The 23,352-nt window shown below is 41.8% G+C and overlaps 1 protein-coding gene across 1 annotated transcript in view; it reads left to right on the forward strand.

The window, feature by feature from the left end:
• Window positions 1-23,352, forward strand: part of LOC146864080 (UDP-glycosyltransferase 3A1-like) — a 680,300-nt gene that overhangs the window by 45,141 nt on the left and 611,807 nt on the right. Inside the window, exon 2 of the mRNA XM_085640710.1 lies at window positions 20,110-20,211. Coding sequence (XP_085496836.1) covers window positions 20,110-20,211 — 102 coding nt within the window. The remainder of the gene's footprint in view (window positions 1-20,109; window positions 20,212-23,352) is intronic.

Here is a 23,352-nt window from a genome sequence, read left to right on the forward strand (position 1 = left end):
TTTTAAATGCTAATTCCTAACTATAACGTGTGTGAACCTATGGTTTTTTCAGTGAATTTGTACGTTTTTTTAAATGCTAAGTTACTTTACTCCATTCGTGGCGTGCGTGCCCAGTTAACGCAGTTCGTTCCGTGCGCGCACGGTGCGCGAAGCACGCGGTGCGCTTCGCGCACCGCGCGCCTACTTTACGCAGTTAGTGCCGTGCACGCACGGTGGTCACACGGTGCGCTGCGCGCACCGCGTGCCCACGTTATGCGGGATGGGCCGTGTACGCACGATGCGCTTCGCGCACCGTGCGCACATGGGGGACATATTATGCGCATCTTTGTGAAATTTATTCTTTGTTTATTTCTTACCTGTAAGAAGCCATGCACAAATGGGGCCCTTCGGGCACCATTTGCACACGGGGTGGGGAGGGTGTGGATAATTTTTAAAAAAAAATTTTTTTACCGTACGCGTACGGTAAGCGTAATCGGCGATTTCCCGAAAAAAAAATAATATTTTTTTGGGGCTTGGGGGTTGTTTGGGGACCCCTATATCAATGCTGGGTGGTTGGGATCTCAAGAAACTGCCTCTTTAGACATTTTTTGGCATCGTTTTTGCTGCCCAACTCAGAGAGCGAGAGAGAAAATGGCGGCCGCCGCTTCCTGGTTTCGACCGATTCGAATGTTTACTAAGATCTAACAGCCAATCAAAATCGCGCTCGCGCACGCCACCGTACGCGTACGGTAAGCGCACCGTAAGCGCACCGTAAGCTGGCTCAGATATATATATTGATTTAAAGGCTATTTTCTCTGAATCTACTGAACAGATTTACACCAAACCTACAAAAGGCACTTCCTTGACCTGAGGACTACCTCTCTGTAATTCTGTTCAGCCGTTCGGGCTGTAGCTGTGTCTAAAGGTCCTATGGAAAAATGCATGGGAAAAACGCGTTTTGGGACCCCCCTTTTATCTCAGCCCCCGCTTGACGAATCCCCCCGAGACTTTCAGGGTAGGAGCGGAGCGTAGCGCCCCACCTATTTTGAAAAATTCGCGAGGATTCGTCGACCGGCGCCAAAGCTATTCAAAATAGAATGTTGCGGATTTCCTATGGAAACGTGGTCCTAACTATAACTACCTACTGGCGACCGCCAGTAGGTAATATATAATTTTAATATTTATGTTACAGGTGTATGTATATATATATATGTATTAAAACATTTAGTAGGGAAAATGTTGAATAGCGTAGAGGATAAAATTACTATTCCCACTCCAGCAAGTGCAACAGTAGGGAAAGTGCTGGATAGTGGAGTGGAATAATTTACTATTCCCACTCCAGGGAGTGCAACAGTAGGGAAAGTGTTGAATAGTGGAGGGGATTAATTTACTATTCCCACTCCAGCAAGTGCAACAGTAGGAAAAGTGTTGCATAACGGAGGGGAAATATTTACTATTCCCACTCCACAGAGTGCAACAGTAGGGAAAGTGCTGGATAGCGTAGGGGATAAAATTACTATTCCCACTCAAACAAGTGCAACAGTAGAGTAAGTGTTGGATAGCAGAGGGGATAAAATTACTTTTCCCACTCCAGCAAGTGCAACTATACAAAAGTGTTGGATAGTGGAGGGGAATAATTTACTATTCCCACTCCAGCAAGTGCAACAGTAGGGAAAGTGTTGGATAGCGGAGGGGATAAAATTACTATTCCCACTCCAGGGAGTGCAAGAGTGGGGAAAGTGTTGGATAGCGGAGGGGATAAAATTACTATTCCCACTCCAGGGAGTGCAACAGTAGGGAAAGTGTTGGATAGCAGAGGGGAATAATTTACTATTCCCACTCCAGGGAGTGCAACAGTAGGGAAAGTGTTGGATAGCGGAGGGGGTAAAATTACTATTCCCACTCCAGGGAGTGCAAGAGTGGGGAAAGTGTTGGATAGCGGAGGGGATAAAATTACTATTACCACTCCAGGGAGTGCAACAGTAGGGAAAGTGTTGGATAGCAGAGGGGAATAATTTACTATTCCCACTCCAGCAAGTGCAACAGTAGTGAAAGTGTTGGATAGCGGAGGGTAATAATTTACTATTCCCACTCCACGGAGTGCAACAGTAGGGAAAGTGTTGGATAGCAGAGGGGAATAATTTACTATTCCCACTCCAGCAAGTGCAACAGTAGGGAAAGTGTTGGATAGCGGAGGGGATAAAATTACTATTCCCACTCCAACAAGTGCAACAGTAGGGAAAGTATTGGATAGCGGAGGGGATATAATTACTATTCCCACTCCAACAATTGCAACAGTATGGAAAGTGTTGGATAGCAGAGTGGAATAATTTACTATTCCCACTCCAGCAAAATAATAAACATGAATTAACAAATTCTCAAATAAGAAAAAAAGATTTACTTCCCACCAAATCCCCCTATAAATGACACCACCAATATTGTAAAACATGACACAATTAACATAATTGCTTAACAATTAATTAATTAACTAATAACAATGAACAATCAAATTAAAAACAATTAGTAATAAATTAATTCACACTACTAAGACTATAAAATAGCAATAACTAAATATTATATAAAAAATATATTAAATTGTTACTTCACACACTACTCCCCTATAAATCCACAACCCGCTCCTAATTTTTTTTCAAAATTTACATATTTACTAATTAATTATTTATAATAAATGATCAATTAATAATTAATTAAGAATACATTATTTAACACATTTAACAATAGAAAATATTACATACACAAATATGAATTAATAAAAAGTATTAATTAATTAATTATAATTAACTTACTTCCCATCCTACTCCCTAATAAACCCACAACCGCTCCTAAAAAAATAAGACAATTAACATATTTACCAATTAATAATGAATATCCAATTAATAACTAATTAATAACACATTATCTAACACAATTAAAAAAATAAAATAGTAAATACATAAATATTAATGAATTAAATATTAATTAATTACAAATAAATTACTTCCCACCCTACTCCCCTATAAACCCACACCCCGCCCCTAAAAAATGACACAATTAACATATTTACCAATTAATAATTAATAACGATTTAATAACAAATTAACACAATTAACAAAATAAATGATTAAATACAAAAATATTAATTAATTAAAAATAATAATTAATTAATTAATTATAATTAAATTACTTCCCACCCTATTCCCCTATAAACCCACAACCCGCTACAGAACTAAAACGCAATATTTAATTTTTATAAAATTAATAACTTCTAAAAATCATTAATAAATATATTATAATTAAATTACTTCCCACCCTAGTCCCCTATAAACCCACAACCCGCTACGGAACTAAAATACGCAAAACTTAATTATCATAAAATTAATTATTTCTAAAAATGTCAAACATACATTACAAAAATAAGCTATACTTATACAAAATATTTAAATCACATACTTTGAACACATATACTAAAATACAGAACACTAAAATAAATTTCGATATTATTAACAATGATACTTTTACTAACGATATCACTAATTTCGATATTAAGTAAAACGATATTTCTTACCTGCATGTCGATATTCTGGTCGACGATATTCTTGCAGGTCTATATTGTGCCACATCGATATTTAAACATCGATATTCTGGTATATCGATATTTAAACATCGATATTATGTCTGAATACCGTCTGCAATGTTAGCTTGAGAAGAGAGAGAACAATTTTCAGTGTGTCTGTATGTCCTGCACTTTAAAGGATTCTAACATCATGTTCCATTCCAATGATATTGGCTTTTTCTGCAGGCCTCTGTATTCCTCTCTGCAGAGCGCTTAACTTTCTGCCCTCCCCCAATGGGTCACTTCTTCCCACCAGGCCTGTGCATCTGGTGGAGTGGATGATTTCCATCTCTTCGTTATTAGACACTTTGCTATTAGCTATGCCAGATCCGCAACTTTTGATTGCACATTTTGGCCCTTGGGTCTGCGATATAATCCCAGTATACAGCTTTCAGGTGTGTCCGAATTTGCTCCCCAAGCAGCTTCCCTTATTGCATCTATCACTTTTGCCCAGTATTCTGAGAGGGCCGGACATGTCCATAACATGTGTAATAAGTTTGCATCTCGGGCCATACACCTAGGCCATTTCGCCGGCACTTCTGGGTACTTTTCATGTAGCCTGTGCGGTGTCAGGTATGCTCTATGCAGTATCATGTGTTGTATGAATTTGAACCTAGTGTTGCGTGATACTTTCCTGGGGATGGCTAATATTGCTTACCACTCTTTATCTTGCAGTTCCTTGCCTAGGTCCTGCTCCCATTTGTTTCTTAGAGGTGTGAGGGGTACAGTTGCATGTGTGCATATGACTTTGCATAGCAATTTTTATCAAATGTCTGCCATTGCTCATGTATGTATGTATGTATGTATAGATATACTTGTATAGCGCAATGACTGTCACCCAAAGGGCATCCTGGCGCTTAGACTGATGGTGAAAGAAGCCTGCATGAAAAGAAACGATCCACTGTATAAGAAAAAATTACGCCGCTCTTGGAAAAAGGTGAGTTTTCAGGGCTTTTTTGAAGGAGGGGAAATCTCCCGTACTCCTCAGTGAAAACGGCTGAGAGTTCCACAGCGTTGCTGCTGTGAATCGAAAGGACCTGCCTCCCAAACGAGTCCTTAAGATTTTTGGAACTACAACCAAACATGCCGTGGCGGAGCGGAGAGACCTACACGGGACATACCACGAGAACATATTCTGTAAGGGAAAAGGGCCTTGTTCATGAAGAGCTTTCAACACCAAGCAGAGGGCTTTAAATTCAATCCGCTGAGGGACAGGTAACCAGTGGAGGTCCCTGAGCGCAGTAGTGGAGGAGTCCGCGCGCCGGCGTGACAGAGCCAGTTTAGCCGCCAGATTCTGCACGCGTTGAAGTTTACCCACCAGGGTCACCGGGGCTCCCAGAAGTAGTGCGTTACAGTAGTCAAGTCTACTTAGGATGGTACTCCGCACTACCTCTGGTCTTGCCTGCGCTGGGAGAAAAGGCAAGATTTTCCTTAACGTGCGAAGCAAAGCCATGCACGTGGCCACTGTTTTATTAACAGAAACATCCAGTTGAAGGTTGGAGCCAAAATAGACTCCCAAGTTCCGCACACAATTTGTTGGTAAACTGGTGCCCTGGAAGGATGAAGGCCAGAAGTTCGATGGAAAAGGCCTCGGGGTGCTGCCAGATGGGCAGTATAGGACCTCAGTTTTTGAACTATTAAATTGCAGAGAGTTGTGGCACAGCCAGTCTGCCGTAGAGGTCATGCAGCGATGGAAAGTCTCTTGTGACACCGCCTCCTTACCCTCAAACGAGAAGATAAGTTGGGTGTCGTCCGCATAGTTAGTAACTGCAATGCCGAAAGATTTTATCAGCTTAATCAGGGGGCGGAGGTAAAGATTAAAAAGGATAGGGCTGATGGCTGACCCTTGAGGCACACCCTGACCAACGCTTCTGATGGTTGATTTGAACGGAGGAAGGGCCACTACCTGGTGTCTATTATCCAGATAAGACGTCAGCCAGTCCAGGGCCAAGCCAGTCACCCCCACTTCCTCCAGCCTCCTGAGTAAGATCACATGGCTGACCGTATCGAACGCGGCCGACATATCTAGCAGCACTAAAAAGGCTGCCCGACCTTGGTCGGTACGCGTCCTGAGGTCATCGAGCAGGATCACTAATGCTGACTCTGTCCCATGGGCTGGTCTAAATCCAAATTGAGCCACATCCAGACAGGCGTTACTCTCCAGATAGCAGGAAAGATGTTTTGTGGCCCATTTCTCCAAGATTTTGATTGGAAAGGGGAGAAGGGAAATGGGCCTATAATTGGCAGGGCAGGAAGGATCCAAGGTTTCCTTTTTGAGGAGAGGAGACACCACTGCCAACTTCCAGTAGTCCGGTACTCGCGCAGACCTGAGGGATTGGCAGCATGTCGCGAATAATGGCAAGAAGAGTTCTGTCCGGAATAGCTTCCAAAATTTATGAGGAAGTGGATCGAGAGGAGAGCCAGAAGAGACGCTGGCGGCCAGAGCACTAAATTCCTCAAAGGATGGTACCGGGAAACAATTAAGGCGTGCTGAGCCAGCATCACCCTCCATATCCGATGTCAAGGTAGAGGTGAACAAAGGCTGAGTGCCAGAGCTTGATGAAGTGTCAAGATTGCTCAAGATGGTAGCAATCTTCTCATCAGATGTGTGGTGTTACACAAGTTCGTGGGAGGTTCAGTGCCATTTGGGGACCAATGCAGTTTGACATTTTGGGTGATGTGTGCATGTATCAGGAACAATGAGTCAGGGAGCCCTTGTTTTTGGACAAGGTCTGTGTGGCTAAGGAGCATCTTGTTTCCGAATAGCGCTCCCACTGTCATCACTCCCACTTGTTCCCATAAGCGTATACAGTGGTTTGTCATTATTCCGGTTGGGGTGGGAATGCCCAAAAGTGGTATGTTCTGAGCATATGGTACTGTTCGTCTTGTGTATTGCAGAGCTTGTCTCCAATATGTAAGTGCTACCTCTAGCAATAATGGCGTCGTGGGTGGGGTCTTTGTACGCGGGAGCAATAGTGTGTGCGGTGTGCCTTGTGCAAGTGTTGTCGGTTTTTAACCTATTTCATGCAAATTGAGGCCCACCAACCAGTATGCTAACCATTGTAGTTGGCTCAAAAAACAGTATGCTCGAAAATCTGGTACAGCCAAGCCACCCCCTTCCGTCTGTAATTGCAATTTTGCTAATCCCACCTGTCTGCGACCTGTCCCCCATATCAGATCTGTTAAGAGTGTATTCAATGCCGTGAAATAGTGCCTTGGAATCACTATGGGCAGGTTGGTAAAGTAGTATAGCACACGCTGGAGCATAACCATTTTTGATATTGCTATGCGCCCAACTATAGTAAGAGGGAGGGATGTCTAAAATTTAATTTGGGAACGCAGTGTTGATATAGGTTTCTGAAGGTTACCCTTTAGCAGGTCCTGGGGGGTTCTGTATATTTGAATTTCAACTTATTTTAATGTGGTTTGCGCCACTTGGAGTTGTTGGTCCCCAAATACCACTTGCTTGATTTGTGGGTCGCTTCTGAATAAAAAAGCATGTGATTTTGCTGCATTAATAGTTAGTCCTGAGATTCGTTCTAGCCGCACAAAGGTGTTAGCTATGAGGCTGTTATCTCCCTGCAGATTTTTGATGAATAAAATAATGTCATCTGTATAGAGAGACAATGCATGTGTGGTTGGACCCATTCAAATTCCCCAATCTGGTGCCTCTTCACATAGTTTCAGTGCTAGGGGCTTCAGCGCTAGCACAAACAAAATCAGAGATAAGGGACATCCTTGCCTAATGCCTCTGCGTACTGGGTAAGTGTGCAATATGTGCCTCCCTGTACGCGCTCTCGCCGTCTGCGAAGTATACAATAATTCAACCCATTTTAGATAATTAGGGGGCTGCTAACGTGTAGGTCCAGCTCAGCATGTCAAATGCCTAGGATAGATCCAGGGAAATACACCTGGTCCTTTTACGTTCAATGGGAGTTGCACCCATAACTTGATATGTATATTAAAGGATATATTGCACCCTGGTAAAAATCCACACTGGTCTATGTGAATCAGTTGCAGTAATAATGGGAGCAGGCATGTACTAGCACTTAACTTAATATATTATATTCCGTATTCAGTAAGGATAGGGGCCTGTATCCTGTAACATCTTTAGGGTCTCTGCCAGGTTAAGGAAGTGAGGTCACTAGCGTCTGCATCATAGTGTCAGGTAGTCTGCCTATTTGCATGATATTTGGTATAATCACTCCATGTGGGGTGACAGTTGGGCCAAAAAAGTGGCATAAAACTCTATTGGAAGCCTGTCCAGGCCAGGTGTTTTAATATGTGGGCGCTCAGAAATGGCTTCTCCTATCTCTGCCTTAGTGATTTGATCTATCTCCAATAATTGTGGGAAATTAAGATTGTTCAAGAAATCATCTATTTCTTGGCTTCCTGGCTCTGGGGGGGGCATCGTATGGTGATTCATAGTAACTGCAGAAGGAAGCATTGCTCTGCGTGTTAACAGTTGTCATGTTAGATGTGGTTACCTCTAGTATGAGGGTTGAAGGCGGAGTGTTACGTTTTATCTGCACCAGTAGGGTGCGTGCTCTGTCGACCTCTGTGTGGATCCTCTGTGTATATGCTTGCTAATCTATATTACAGAGCCGCTCTAGCAAGTCCGCATAGTCAATACGGGCTGCTTGGAGTTCTGTTGCTTTTTCCGGGTCATTTAAGGACGCTTGTTCTAGAGTCCCAAGTTCTCCTCAATCCGTTTCAGCTCATTGTGTACTGTTTGTCATGTTCCCACTATCTCACTAATGAATACACCTCTGACAACCTTTTTAAACGCTTCCCACTCGATAAATCAGGAAGAGGCTGTGTCAGTATTTTCTGAGAAATAATTGCTTATGGTCGGGACCATGGCAGAGCCGTTCCCTACCCAACTTGAATTTCAAAGGATCTTCCTCAGCACACTCACAAAGAACATCACTCTAGCCTTTTGTCACCCCAGACCCCTTGGAGCTTTGACAGGGAGGAAGGAAATTCTAGAACCATCTGTGAGAGGGAAACTTCAGACGTGTTTTCCAATCCAAGGTTGGCACCAAGTATTAAAAAGAACCCTCAGACCTACTCCTTCAGTTCACTCCTGGACCTGCAGAGAACACTCAGAAGGCCAGCTGTACCCTTCAGAAGACTGCTGTGTACCTGAAGTTTGCCTCAAACTCTTGAACCCTCAGAAGACGGCTCTGCTGCTGGAGGACTGCCTTGCTGCTTGACCCAGGACTACCAGAGTGACTCTAAGGGATAGTTGGATGACCTTCTGTTTTCTGCTACAGGGACACAAAAGCTCCAACAACTTTAATCCTACACCTGGACTCTGCCTGAAATGAGTCCTACCATCCAAGTGGTGCCCATACAGTCCTGTGCTCTTGGAAGTAGTTATAAAAGTGCCCAAACAGGCCTGAGTACCGACAGAAGACTGAGACCTATCTGCTTACGGATCCACCCAAGATGCATCGCTACTCAGCCAGACTTTGTGGTAGCTCTCTCCATGTTCTTGTCCGCAGCAGCAAATCTTGTTCAGTGGCTCCTCATTGGAAGCGTATGCAGCCTCGTCGGCTACATCCTGCCGGAGATATTTGGCTTCCAAAAACAAGTGTCTAAGTCCGAACATAGAGATTTTCACTGTGAATTTCATCCAGCAGCTCCCTGACAATGACACCTCCTCCTCAAACAGCACTGACTGCCTTGCCCTGCCAAATCCTCTTTAGAGGTAAAGTAGTTTTTTCACTCACAATTCTGAAAATGCCACTTATGGAAATTCTAACCATTTTGGGCCTGTCACCTGTGCCCTGGGTCACACAACTGTGAGTAGAGTGGCAGTTGCTCTTTAAGTATATCTCCCAGACAGTGAGACAAAGGGGGACAATGTGATGGCATGAACGGGCCATCCTGCCAGGATAGGTGGGACAGAGATGTTCCCTACCCACTTACATTTCAAAGGAGCTGCCTCAGCACACTCCCAAAGAACTTCACACTAGCCTTTTGTCACCCCAGACACTTTGGAGCCTTGACAGGGAGGAAGAAAATTCCAGAACCATCTGTGAGAGGTAAACTCCAGAAGTGTTTTCCATTCCAAGGTTGGCACCAGGTATTAAATAGAACCCGCATACCCACTCCTTCAGTTCATTCTGGACATGCAGAGGACATTCAGAAGGCCAGCTGCGCACTACAGAAGACTGCCGTGCTGCCTGAAGTTTGCCTCAAACTCTTGAACCATCAGAGGACTGCTCTGCTGCTGAAGGACTGCCTTGCCGCTTGACCCAGGACTACCAGAGTGCCTCTAAGGGCTAGTTGGATGGCCTTCTGTTTTGAGCTACTGGGACACAAAAAACTCCAACAACTTTAACCCTACACCTGGACTCTACCTGAAATAAGTCCTACCATCCAAGCGATGCCCACACAGTCCTGGGCTCTTGGAAGTTCTAAAAGTGCCCAAACAGGCCTGAGTACCGGCAGAAGACCGGGACCTACTTGCTTGCGGATCCACCCAAGGTGCATCGCTACTCGGCCAGACTTTGCGGTAGCTCCCTCCATGTTCTTGTCCGCAGCAGCAAATCTTGTTCAGTGGCTCTTCATTGGAAGCGTATGCGGCCTCGTCGGCTACATCCTGCTGGAGATATTTGACTTCCAAAAACATGTGACTAAGTCCCAACATATAAATGTTCACTGTGAATTTCATCCAGCAGCTCCCTGACGACTTTGCCTCCTCCTTTAACAGCGCCGACTGCCTTGTCCTGCAAAATTTTACTTTCTCCGCCATTTTTCCTCAAAATGTATTCTATGTCTGAAGGTAAGCCAAGACCAGACCCAATCCGCTACTTGTATCCGAACTGCTCTCCATTAAGGTCTGCCATAACTTTCAACTTTGTCCCAGTCTTATGCGACTAGATGCTTGCGGTTGTTGCTTTGATCTTTTAGGTGGCAGTTTTTACCTAAAACTTTGAACATTAATTACTCCTGTTCTGCTGATTGGATTTTTGTCACTTTGGTATCGAATCATTTATTAAATTTCTAAATTGGTGTGGGATATTGTTTGTGTTGTGTACTCACTTCATTACTGTTTAAGTGCTTCATAAATACTTTACACATTGCCTTTAAGTTAAGCCTGACTGCTTTTCTGCCAAGCTTCCAGATGGTTTAGCACAGGTTAATTTAGTGACTTTTGTAGTTCACCCTGACAAGGATTGTGGCTGTTTCTTGGGTTATGCATGATTTATGAAGATGTTAAATTGCATTTTATTTAGTGTCATACAAAGAATTATGTCAGGTTACAATGCCCAATAGAGGTAGTTTAGTCAGCACTGTGCGCTTTATCCAGTTGACTCACACACACAAACACGCTCGCGCACACACGTGCACACACACACACACACACACACACACACATACACACACACACACACTCTCTCTCTCTCTCTCTCTCTCTCTGGCTTATATATATCTGGGGGTTTACAATCATAGTTCTTAGTTCTCAGTTCTGTATGGCATATTCATAGTGGAACATTTGTTGGAGTAGAGGTACATTGAGCCCTGTGATGGAATTCAGTAGGTAAGAGGCATTTTAGGTTGTTTAATATAAATTGTAAGACCAATTTTTGACCTCCTTAATATTTTTAAGAGAAAAAGAGAGTCTCAAGGTGATTTAAAGATATGCTATAGTCTTGAAGCAGAGAATAGAAATGTTTGACTCCTTGTTATTTTATTTGCTTAATATGTTCCAATCCGGCTCGGTTCAGACCATTGAACTGTTCAAAAGGCCACCAGATATTGTGGATTGGTCAACATCAAAGCAGTCTTTTTTTAGAATAAATTGTTTGCGAAAAGTGAACCAAGTTGACAGTTGGATTCAATTTGGCAAGGGGTATGCAGAACCACCCCTCCTGGTGAGGGAGGTTTACTGTAATGTCCCTTGGCCAAAGACTAGAATAGTCTTAAATGGGGCTACTGTATAATCTGGTAGCCTGGTTAGGAAGGCATTACCCCTTTGATGTGGAGCAACACTATGGCGAACACCAGACTAGAAATCAGTGCCAGATAAGTATGGAATGATCCTCAGAAACAACATCATCTTAAAATGTGTATTGTTGTGTCACATGGGCTTTAACAGATAGCTGGGTGCCAATAGAGATTTTGTGAAGTGCATGTGGAGTTGGATGAAGCCAATTCTATCCCCTTAGTGATTTATAAAATTAATTAGATCAGTAGGTTCGCTCTTCTGAAAAGATGATGGAGAGTAAACTCAGTTCTTTAAACTTTTTAAGATAGTATACTGCTTCCATTACTCAATGTACTAAGCTCGAAGGCAGGTATGGTAGTCCTCTGACTCAAACAAGGTCATGCTCTCATAGTGAGAAAGAGGCATGGGCTAGATTAGTTTGACGCCAAGACCAAAATCCAAAGTCAGGATACCAGATACATAGATACACATAAGCGACCATTCAGGGCATAGGAACATTTCTGTCCCAACAATCTCTTAAATTGCTGCCCCCTTATCTATATCCCTTATGCCCATAAAATAGGTCTTAAGAGAAATGTGGATCTAACAGAGGTTAGTGTTAATGCTCATGTCCTTTCTGAATGCCCCCATGTTCTCCATGACCTTTTATTAGACTTGTGAAAGCTGCTCAACATGAGACATGGCAAGACGCAACCAAGACACAAGGGGACACGTTTTGGCCCATGCGCACATCCTAGCCCCACACTGGACCGAAGCACAGGCAACATCACATATCTGAGTTTGGGTGGAGTCAGATGTAACTGAACTTTCTTGCCCCCCCTAAGCACTACGTATCGGCAAACGTATGCACTTACACTGTATACTAGCAATAAGTGCAGACTGGACAGCTCACCCCTTTTCTCTCTTTTTTATGTTTTCACAACAATAGCTGCACCTGTTGGTTGGGTGGGGAGGGAAAGGTTTTTGATATAGGTACTAACTAAGTAGGATTGTTTCCTTAATAGTGTTTTATCATCCGGAAGCATGCTGCTAGATCTCCAAACACCACTATCCATGATACTGCAATGTATATGCGCATGTGTACTATGCAACTAAGTATCTTGTCATCTCATCCTGTATCAAAAATGTATTGGACGCAATGTACTGTGCTCATCTTGTTTTCTGGAAAACTCAATACGATTTGCTTAAAAAAATAAAAAACATGAGACATGGCCTCTACCTCAGTGATATGATCGATGTATTTGAAACTAGACACAACGGCAACCCAGTCTCTTTCCTCTTTTATGTTTACATAATCGAGTACTCTGCTTAGAGAAACTGGGTTGTAAATTGTGAAGGATGTCTAACCTTGTTTGAAGCGCATTATATCCTTATCCAGTAATACGTCTGGAGTTGTCTTTTTACTGGAAACCAAGTAGCTCTTGACACTTTTTGGGTAGCAAAGAAAACCATTCCAAAGCCTTGTCAGAGGGTGTGACTTGTGTTAATAGCTCTAGCTCGCTGGTATACAACAACAACACCAATAAATAATTGTCCAATCAGTGCTTTTTCTTTAAAAAAAGAAAAGTCCTTTTATTTGACACACTACTAAATAATAAAACATTAAATTACAAATATATACATTCAGGTAGATGGAAATACATTTGATGGCACTCTCGTATCATGTTACACCACTAATGGGTCCTGAATTCTATAACCGCAATACTCCACCTATACTAGATGCAAACTTACAATATAAGGAACTGCAATTATCAATAAAGCAGGCCTGCTGACTTTGTCAGGGTGTCACTACATCAGAAAAAGCAGCAAAATGTCATATTTCAATGTTGTCACACCAATTAAATGAATGAGAACAGTATCAGTATACAATACATGTTATAACCCAACATTGAAGTCAATGAGTGTAGTTCCAACAGTCAATAACTTTCATTATTCTGTAAAACCTTGCATTGTCAGTGATCCTCATTGCCAATAATGCATTGAAGTTAAAAACATGTCCCCTGAAGTCTTTTTTCAACTTTTACGATGCTGCCACTGCGACATTTGGACCAGTCACTAGAGATCTCTACCCTCCCAAGCCCATATACAGAAGCACAGGTTTGAACAGAGCATTACAAATATGTAATGCCTCCTCCGGGGTAATCCATGCATTCACCTGGGAGACCTAGGGCCATTTTAAAAATACATTTTATGGGGTGCTGCTGCACTCCCTGCAGCCACCGACCTCTTCTGAAACATAGATGGTGCCCTTACCCTTTGTATGGAATAAGAGCCTTTCCACCGCATTTTGATTTGGATGTGCGACCTCGCCCTGCATTCTGTTAAATCTTTTAAGGGTGCCACGGTCTCACCCAGGGAACCTACATCTTTCTTTTTCAGTGGGGGCTGCCCAAGGGGAGCACCAAAGCCCCTGCAGGCCCCAGGCGGCTACCTGCAGGTGCACACAATTCCTGTGCAGAATTCAGTAGCCAGCACTTATCGGGTTTTGCTCTGACCTGGCGGGAGCAGTGCATTTCCCCTGCCGACAAGGAGCGTTAACAGATACACAAGAGGACAGCATGCCCTACCCCGCACATATTGGCACAGGGGGCATACCGCTTGACCTTGGAATTGCTTCAGTCCTGGGGGATGGGGTCACCGGGTCCTTTTATTTATTAAACAGATAAATTAAAACAAATATATATTTTTAATTTATCATTTATGCACCATTTTCAAATTAAGATATCACACTTATGACTCACATTTATATTTAGCCACCACCTTAAAATTCATATAGCTTGTGCTCCTCCGTAAACAGTCTTCTCACCTCACTCGCCTCGCTGCCTTATCTGTAACACGCCCCATCTCCATGCACTACCTATACCCTTGCATATTACAGAAGTTACAGCATGTGAAGTTATTGCGTTAATAGCAACACCTATGACATCTGAAATTACATAATGTGGTAGAACATACTGCACGGTACAGTGGTGAGTTATAGTTAATATAGTGTAGCGAGTGAGGTGAGAAGACTGTGTACCGAGCATGAGTTATGATTTTTAACCTTTAGTTTTTTTTAATTAATATCAGTGGTTTTTCTAATGTTAGTAACACATTTTGAATATTTGTCCAGTTTAGTTTTGTGGAGTGGAGTGTTATTATGTGAAGGGCGGTACAATATACTAGAGGACAATGTTGTAAAGTCTACTAATATTGTGGTAGAGTGGACTAGAGTAAGGTGGAATCCGGTATACTGAAGTGACATACAGTGTAATGGCATACATTGGAGTGGTGAAGAGTGAATTAGAAAATGGGAAAGTGGGGTATATTGGAGTGGTATAGAGTGTAGTGGTGCACACTATATTGGTATAGTTTTTTATTCGATCAACTTGATCATTTACAAGCTGACAATATATCACATCATACATGAATTTGTTAAGTTACAAAATAAAATTTAATCATAAATTTCATAGTTATAATCATCATTAAAGAGGAGTAAATTAAGTTTTTTGCTTACATAAAATTCTATAAATCCTTATAAAAACGGCTTAAAACAAGATTTAAAATGCACCAGTAAATCACCAAGGTATTTAAAAAACATCACTATTTACAACAATCCCCCATTGCAAGCATTGGATTTACCTTTCCTACATATTTCAGACACATGCCCAATATTGTCGACTTCAGATCTTAGACCCCTGCCACCATGCATAAAGCAGGTTATCTAGATAATGTAAACACAAGCCACCTTGTTGTATCATATCTGAACACACGTAGTGCGTCTACAGGTTGTGTGAACAACAACAATCGACAAGCAGGAATAATCCACGTTTTTCTTATATGAGCATAGTGGGGACAGAAAAATATAAAATGTGCTATGGTTTCAGGGCTAGAGCCGCACAACGGCCACAATGATGTTACAGTGGCATTCACCCAGCTATATTTCATAGCATTCAAGGGAAGAACCCCAGTCCTGAATTGTATATAAAGGGCTCGTGCCTGAGGAGGTACAATGGTATGCAGTGGGATAGCATAGACGGTAGTGCGTTAAAAGGCAGTTACGTTTTGTAAATATTGTAGAGTCTATTTTCATCCACTGTACTGGAGTACAGGGGAGTGCTATAGGCTGGAGTGTTGTACAGTGTAGGAGCATATATTGGAATATTGAGTACTGTAATGGCGTACAGTGGAGTGGAATACAGTGGACTCTGGTACAGTGGATTGGCGTAAAGGAAAATACCATACACTGAAGTGAAGTACAGTGAAGTGGCGAACAGTTTAGTGGTGTACAGTGGGCTTACTTAAAGTTGAGTGTGGTACAGTTTAGTGTTGTAAATTGGAAATCTGTAAATGGGAGTGGCATATATTGGAGTGCTGTGCACTGTAGTGGTGCAGAGCTGAATTGCATACACCACAGTTGGGTACAGTGCAATAGGGTACAGTGCTATGGAGCATACAGAAGTAGCATAAAGTGTAGTGCCATACACTGGAGTAGCATAGAATTGAGTAGTCTTTAGGGTAATAATGTTCAGTTTACTGGCCTGAAATCTTCAAATGTATATTGGAGTGACATTTACTGGAGAACCGTAGAGTGTTGTACAATTGAATAGGATTACTTATCGAAGTGTAGAGTCTAGTATACAGTGAAGTGTTGTTTAGCACTGGGGCGCAGAATATAGTCTTGTAAAGTGTAATACAGTGGATTGGAGTACAGTGCAGTGTTCTATACTACATTTAAGTACAATGGAGTGCCGTAAATTGGAATAGCGGTCACTGGAATAGCGTACACTCCAGTACTGTGCTAAGAAATGGGGCATAGTCGAATCGCATATAGTGGAATAGCGTATTCTAGAATTGCATGTCGTGAAATGTGTACATTTGCAAGCAGGACAGTGTAGTGGTGTCCAGAAGATGTCATACAAAAATGTGTAATAGAATACAGCGGTGAACAGTATAATAGCGTAGAGTATAGTGTTGTAGACCCGAGTGGTGTACAGTGATGTTTGGTGGAGTAAAATGAATGAATGTACAGTAGATTAGCTTACAATATAGTGGCATATATTGGAGTGTTGTAAAGTGGAGTAGCATACTTTAAACGGCGTACAGTGGAGTGCTGTGAAGTGAATTGTTATACAGTAGAGTGGCATAAAGTGGAGTGTGTAAATTAAAGGAAACCTGGGGTAAAAGTGTGTGAAAAGATGTTAATTTTATATCTGCAAAATAAATATTATATTATGTAAATGTAATTTTTCTGCTTGTATATGTTTGCAGTGTAAGTAATGTTAAACTTATATGTTATATAAAACTTACTTATACATTGTGCTATGGTGTACCGTGCTAAGTTCATGGAATACCATTGTACATGGGGCTCATAACTGGGTATGTGATTGGATTATCATTTTGTTTACCAAAGGTAAAAACAGTCATACCTTTTTTATCACAAATTTCCATTATTGTGCTGTCAGCGTTTTGCTGACTTATGACGTTATAGATAATTATTAGGTTTTATTGTTAATTACAACCTATTAAAACTTAATTTCAGTGATAATAGGTTACCTTTTTTGTTTCTAAATGTGTAAATATTATCGACCTAAGGACTTTTACATATTTTCTCCCTTAATAATTTTGGACCCGTTTGCCGAATGACCCCAACATTTAGTTTACTTGTTACAACCTTTTCATTGTTGAAGGAGTAAAAGTTTTGTGGGGTTTATGCAAGGTGGTCCAAAGAAAAAAAGGGAGTACGAAAATGTTTTTTCCATTCCTTGAAAACCGTTTGTCACATTTTGTTACAAAGTTTTAGGATTACATATTACAGTGCCCACATGATTATTTCCTGTAATTTAGGAAATTAATCTAACTAATGTATATGTTTTGAGGTAGTTAAAGTTAGTGATATCTGTGGTTACATTATTTCAGCGAAATATGAGGTTATTTTGCGAGTTAAACATAGCTATGTGTTTTTAGGTACACTCTGTCCATAATCTGAGTTGCACCTTACGATTTACGATGATGGTAAGTATTAGGTGTGGTATTCTTGCCCTATTACCACTTTAGTTAAGACATTTAGGTAGATCAAAATATTAATAATATTCTATAACTTTTTTTTTAAATACGAAGAGCTCGGTAGTAGCGGGGTACTGCAAAACGTTTTGCAAGGTTAACATTATTCTTTTTTAATTTCTATAAATTTCATAGCAGTTTTGTTTTTATTTTAAAGTAGGTCAGTAATTTTTAGTAATTGGCGCCCTACTCTGTACACTTTTTCATACATATTTAAATGTGCCCAAAATTGAAATGCACACCATATTTGTAAAAATTTAGGGCCACATGTTCAGCGCTTCCTTGAGGTCGCTAACAGCCCAGTTCGCAGAATTGGTCCATTAGCGACCTCAAAAAAGTCTTTTTTTATGTACAAATGATCAATATGCAATTTGATAACCTATTCCTCAATCGGTATTGGATTTGCGATTCGGTATTAGAACGGGTGTGTTTAGGGCATCACTTCCTAAGAGCCGCTCGCAGTGGTATGTGTGAATATTTCGGGACTGAAATGTGGTCGCAAAACATTTGCATTTTACCGCCAACTCCAAGTTAGACCCCTTGCCTTTGTAAATGTTGGGGGAAACATATTTTAACAGAACGCTGCCTACTCTTAGCAAATACAAATAAAACTTTTCATTTTGCATTTTGAAATGCACCCCATTTACCTTTAAGGAAAACAAGCTGCATTTCCCCCAAAATTTGCTTAATTTCAAAGCAATCACAGACCTGGTGGTCTGCTGACCCCAGCAGGCCACCATCCCTGTGATTTTTGCGATTCCCAATGGGCCGCAAACTGAGACCTAATTCATGAATAATAATGAGGTAGGTCTATTTACGACCCACTGAGAATCACTAAATGTGTTAAACACACATTAGTACATCGTTCATTGTGATTATCAAATATCGAATTGCTAAAATTCGCTATTTGGTCTATAATGTATTTGCTATTTATTTGGGGGGAGGGTTTCGGTACTGTGGTACTCCTGATTTATATATAGATATAAAAACTGATAAATATTCTTCCCTACCTATTACCCCTGTACTAAAGTGGCAGTAGGTATGGGGAAATACCAAACCTGTACTTACCTACTTTAAAAGGTGTAACACAGAACATATAGAAACTTGAACTGAAAACAACAAGGCTGCCTTTAACTTTTGTAAAGGCAGTCATTAGCCAATCAGCTAATGACTTGTTATCACTATATACCTCAAGAGCACCAGAATATCTCCATGGCAACAACAGATATAGCTAAATTAAATACACTTAAAAACTTATAAAATACTTCCCTGCAGTACCCCAAAGAATCATCTGCACAGCTTAATGTATAATCCTTCCAAATTTTGTAAAATTGCAACTGACAGTTTTCACACTGCACAAAAAACAAAAGTCTATATAAAATGCTTTGGATTTTACGTCCGTTTTGGGACGACCATTTTTTTGCATACCCTTGATAAAACGCCGTAAAACTTTCAGGACTCCAAGAATGAAATGGATCCAGCAAGTTTGCAAAGCTTTGCGGACGTTCATCAATCTGGTGCAAACTTATCAAGGGTCAAATAAAAAAAAATCCCTATCTCCGGTCACCCCATCTATAACTACAGAGTGGTGTGTGTGTGTCTATGTGTGTGTGTGTGTGTGTGCATGCGTGCATGTGTGTGTGTGTGTTTGTGTGTGTGTGTGCGCGTGTGTGTGTGTTTATGGTACTGCCCTTCCAAGAATATGATCCTGTATTACATAACAAGCAAGTTTGATACATGTGCATTTAAACATGCAGGATATGTTTAAGTTATTGACATGGGAATGCTGCAAAGTCTTGTGAATGGAGGCACTGGCACTTCAGATAATTTTTACATGTTTATTAGTATCCACATCTTCTTCAACATTAAAGTAATGTGTCATAGATGAATAACAAACGTTTCCGTGGACACAAAGTTGATTCTCCAGGGTAAGTCACTTGCATTCGGTTAAGAAGATTTTTCATAAAGAATACTCATTCTATTGGCCAACACTGGTGAAGTGCTTATGGCACAAAACACTGTGTCAGAATAACAAAAGTTATTTATTGCATAGTAGTGTGTGACCGGGAACTTGCACTTTATAATAGTATTATATTAATCATACTGTTGGAAAACAGAGAGGTATACAGATATTGAAAACAAGAAAGAATGCAGATGTTTCCGATCCTTTTAAGCAGTAAATATGGTGGGCCATCATCAGGAAAAATTATTGAAACAGCATCCAATATAGTACAATTCACTAGAGCCCCAAAGCTCTGAGTTTGCGATAGGGAACACAAAATAGTTTTATGGTTCTCACAACGGTATGGGTTCTTCAATAATTGCATGATTAAAAATAAATGAAAACATTTATTTAGATACAGAGCAATTGATTGCATGTCCACTGCATGTCTGAATTGATGACAAAGTCATTGGGAAGCCATGTTTATACATAATGAAATTAACTTTTATGTGCAGTCAGTTTATATTATTTAGCTAACATTTCCCAATGTGGTTTTTAACCTGCATCATTTAGGAGGAAGCCATCACCTTCTGATGAGTGAGATTTCGCATGTTCTTCATGAGAGCGGTCATGAAGTCACAATGTTGCTGAAGTCTGGAAATATCACGATCTCAGGTATATGAAGTTTGGACATTGCATTGTACTGATAGTGTGTCATGATGCATAGTATTTCATTGATAACTGTAGCACCTTCCAACATTTTACATTCCGCCTCTTTTTCTTTCCCTTCCATGCAGAAAAAGATTTAACAAAGGGAGAATACTCATTTTCTGTATGTATTTCGTATGAAGTATCTGCTGTGGTCTGCTATCAGCTAGGTTGTGTGTTATGAAATCACACCGACTTTGTATCTTTGTAACAGCTTGCGAAAATCTCACACATATCCTGTGGTAGGCCTGTCTCTTAAAGCTTGTGGTGGCTAAATTCTTTGAATTCCATAATACACTATTTTAACTTGTTCTTGTATACTACATATATGCCTTTGTTTGGGACTGCATTTAGTTGGTTGTTCCTGAATGGCCTAGGTTGAGTGAGTTTGCAATACTGTTGAGCATGATTAATGTATGGCCATGTGCTATGTCCAACACCGAATGTCATGCAAATTATTTTCAGAGTAGAGGTCATACAATTGGCAATTGCTCAAATGCTTGTTGGTAGGTGCCTTTTGTGTGTAGCTGTTACCTTGTGTCAGTCAAGTATGGGTTAATTCTTGCTGAGCTGCAGAGATATCGCCATATACCTAGCCCATGTTGCTGTGTTACTTGTGATGAATATCAAAGTCTCACAAAGAATCTTGCAGCTAGTGAGGTGACTAGACTAGTGGCACAGAAAGGATTGTCTGAAGAGTAAAAACATTTGACCTGACATAACAAAGCCCAGTATCTCTACATGTAAGACAATTTGGCCCACCTATATCAACCCCAAGTTCATCTAGGTAAAGTGGACCAGGATGTGATACACTGTGACTGTTTAACTGAACTCCTCAACCTAAGATTATTCTATGCAACAATTGTTCACAATGCAGCAATGAAATGATCTCACTGGATATATACCTAATTTTGTAATTCCAGAGTAAGGAGAGAAACATTATCATTATCTTAGTCAAGAGGCAAAATTCATGGACAAATCCAGAAAATATAGACATTAATGATATAACTCAGAAAGTCCCTCCGCCCCACCCTATAAGATGTATGTGAAATAATACATTGATTTGTGTAACCCCACACGAGCATCCAAAACAAGCTGTCAGCTGCATCTGTCTGTACCACATATCAGGTCATGAGGAAACTGCTCCAAATGTCTTCAGATTTACCCATATGATTATTCAATTTCTCTATAACTTACTCATATGTTGCCATTTGGAACATTTTGTTAAGGCAGGTATCATTTGTAGGAGTAATCAGTGTTTTCCGTAACTTTAATATCCCTGTTTTAGCCACTGCCAAAGGCTTTGAGAACCACCTACAGCGTTGGTAATTGGTATGTGACTTAAGGAAAGCCTGATGTATTGTGGAACAGAACAGTCCCTGCATCCAGACAAACCCTGTCAATAAGTCAGATTTTATTCTCAATCAATCAATCAATCACTTGTAAAGCGCACTACTTACCCGTGAGGGTCTCAAGGCGCTGAGGAGAGGGGGTGCTGCTACTGCTCGAAGAGCCAGGTCTTGAGGAGTCTTCTGAAGGTGAGCAGGTCCTGGGTCTGCCGCAGGTGGGTAGGGAGGGTGTTCCAGGTCTTGGCGGGGAGGAAGGAGAAGGACCTGCGACCGGAGGTTGCTCGTTGGATGTGGGGGACGGCGACGAGGGCGAGGCTGGCGGAGCGGAGCTGGCGGGTGGGAGTGTAGAAGCTGAGTCTGCTGTTCAGGTAGGCTGGTCCGCTGTTGTGGAGTGCTTTGTGTGCGTGGGTAAGGAGCTCGAAAGTGATCCTCTTGTTGACGGGGAGCCAGTGTAGGTCTCTCAGGTGGGGGGTGATGTGGCTGCGCGTGGGATTTTGAGGATCAGTCGGGACGGGGCGTTTTGGATGCGTTGCAGTCGTTGTAGGTGTTTGGCCGGGATTCCTGCGTAGAGTGCGTTGGTGTAGTCCAGCCTGCTAATGACGAGGGCTTGGATCACCGTTCTTCTAGTTTCGGTCAGGATCCACTTGTAGATCCTGCGGAGCATGCGGTGGGTGTTGTAGCAGTAGGAGGAGACGGCGTTGACCTGCTTCGACATGGAGAGGGAGGATTTGAGGATGAATCCTAGGTTGCATGCGTGGTCCGTGGGTGTCGGTGCTGTTCCCAGTGTGGTCGGCCACCAGGAGTCGTCCCAGGCAGAGGGGGTGGGGCCGAGGATGAGGACCTCCGTCTTGCCCGAGTTCAGTTTCAGACGGCTACTCCTCATCCATTCGGCGATGGCCTTCATACCCTCGTGGAGGTTGGTCTTGGCGGTGTGCGGGTCCTTGGTGAGGGAGAGGATGAGCTGGGTGTCGTCGGCATAGGAGATGATGTTCAGGTCGTGCTGGTGGGCTACTTGTGCGAGGGGGGCCATGGAGACGTTGAACAGGCTCGGGCTGAGGGATGAGCCCTGGGGTACGCCGCAGCTGATGTCGGTGGCTTCGGATCGGAAAGGTGGGAGGCGGACTCTCTGGGTTCTGCCGGTGTGTGGTAAATAATTTTCCTTTACCGGGACTGAATTTGATACAGAAACATAATAAAATAGCTCAGTAAAATGAGAGGCAGAATCCGTGGTATTAGAGGTTCGGAATGGGCTTTATTCCAATAATCGATTATAATCGGTTGCTCCAAGTTCCATCACCACGGAGGTTCAGGAAGTGAAGTACATACATTATTGACATGAAATGGCTTTTATAGTACATACATTACAATGAGGCGAATGCAGTAGGCGTAACAATTGATAAGGAAAATGACGATATATCTGCGTAACCAAAAATGGGTGTAATAAGGAGTAAAAAGGAACGTAATTGGTTATGATGTCACCTATAGGTGGATCCATAAGATAATACTTGGCATAGATGCGCGCGCAGCAGCATGACGTGTAATTGACGTGTAACTAGGGGGTGAAGGGGACTTGACATTTAGCTCTACATGTGGAGACAAGAAGTCTGAGGGGTCAAGTCAACCTAATCCCAAATCATATCTAACATCCTATGTTTAAAGAACTATGTTATCCATAAAGAAGGACTCTCGAACAGAATTTATTCTATACTGACTGTGCGTGCGTGTACAAGCGTCTAAGTGTCTACACTAAATGCGAGGA

Source organism: Triturus cristatus, chromosome 2_1 (assembly GCF_964204655.1).
Source record: "Triturus cristatus chromosome 2_1, aTriCri1.1, whole genome shotgun sequence".
NCBI lineage: Eukaryota > Metazoa > Chordata > Amphibia > Caudata > Salamandridae > Triturus > Triturus cristatus.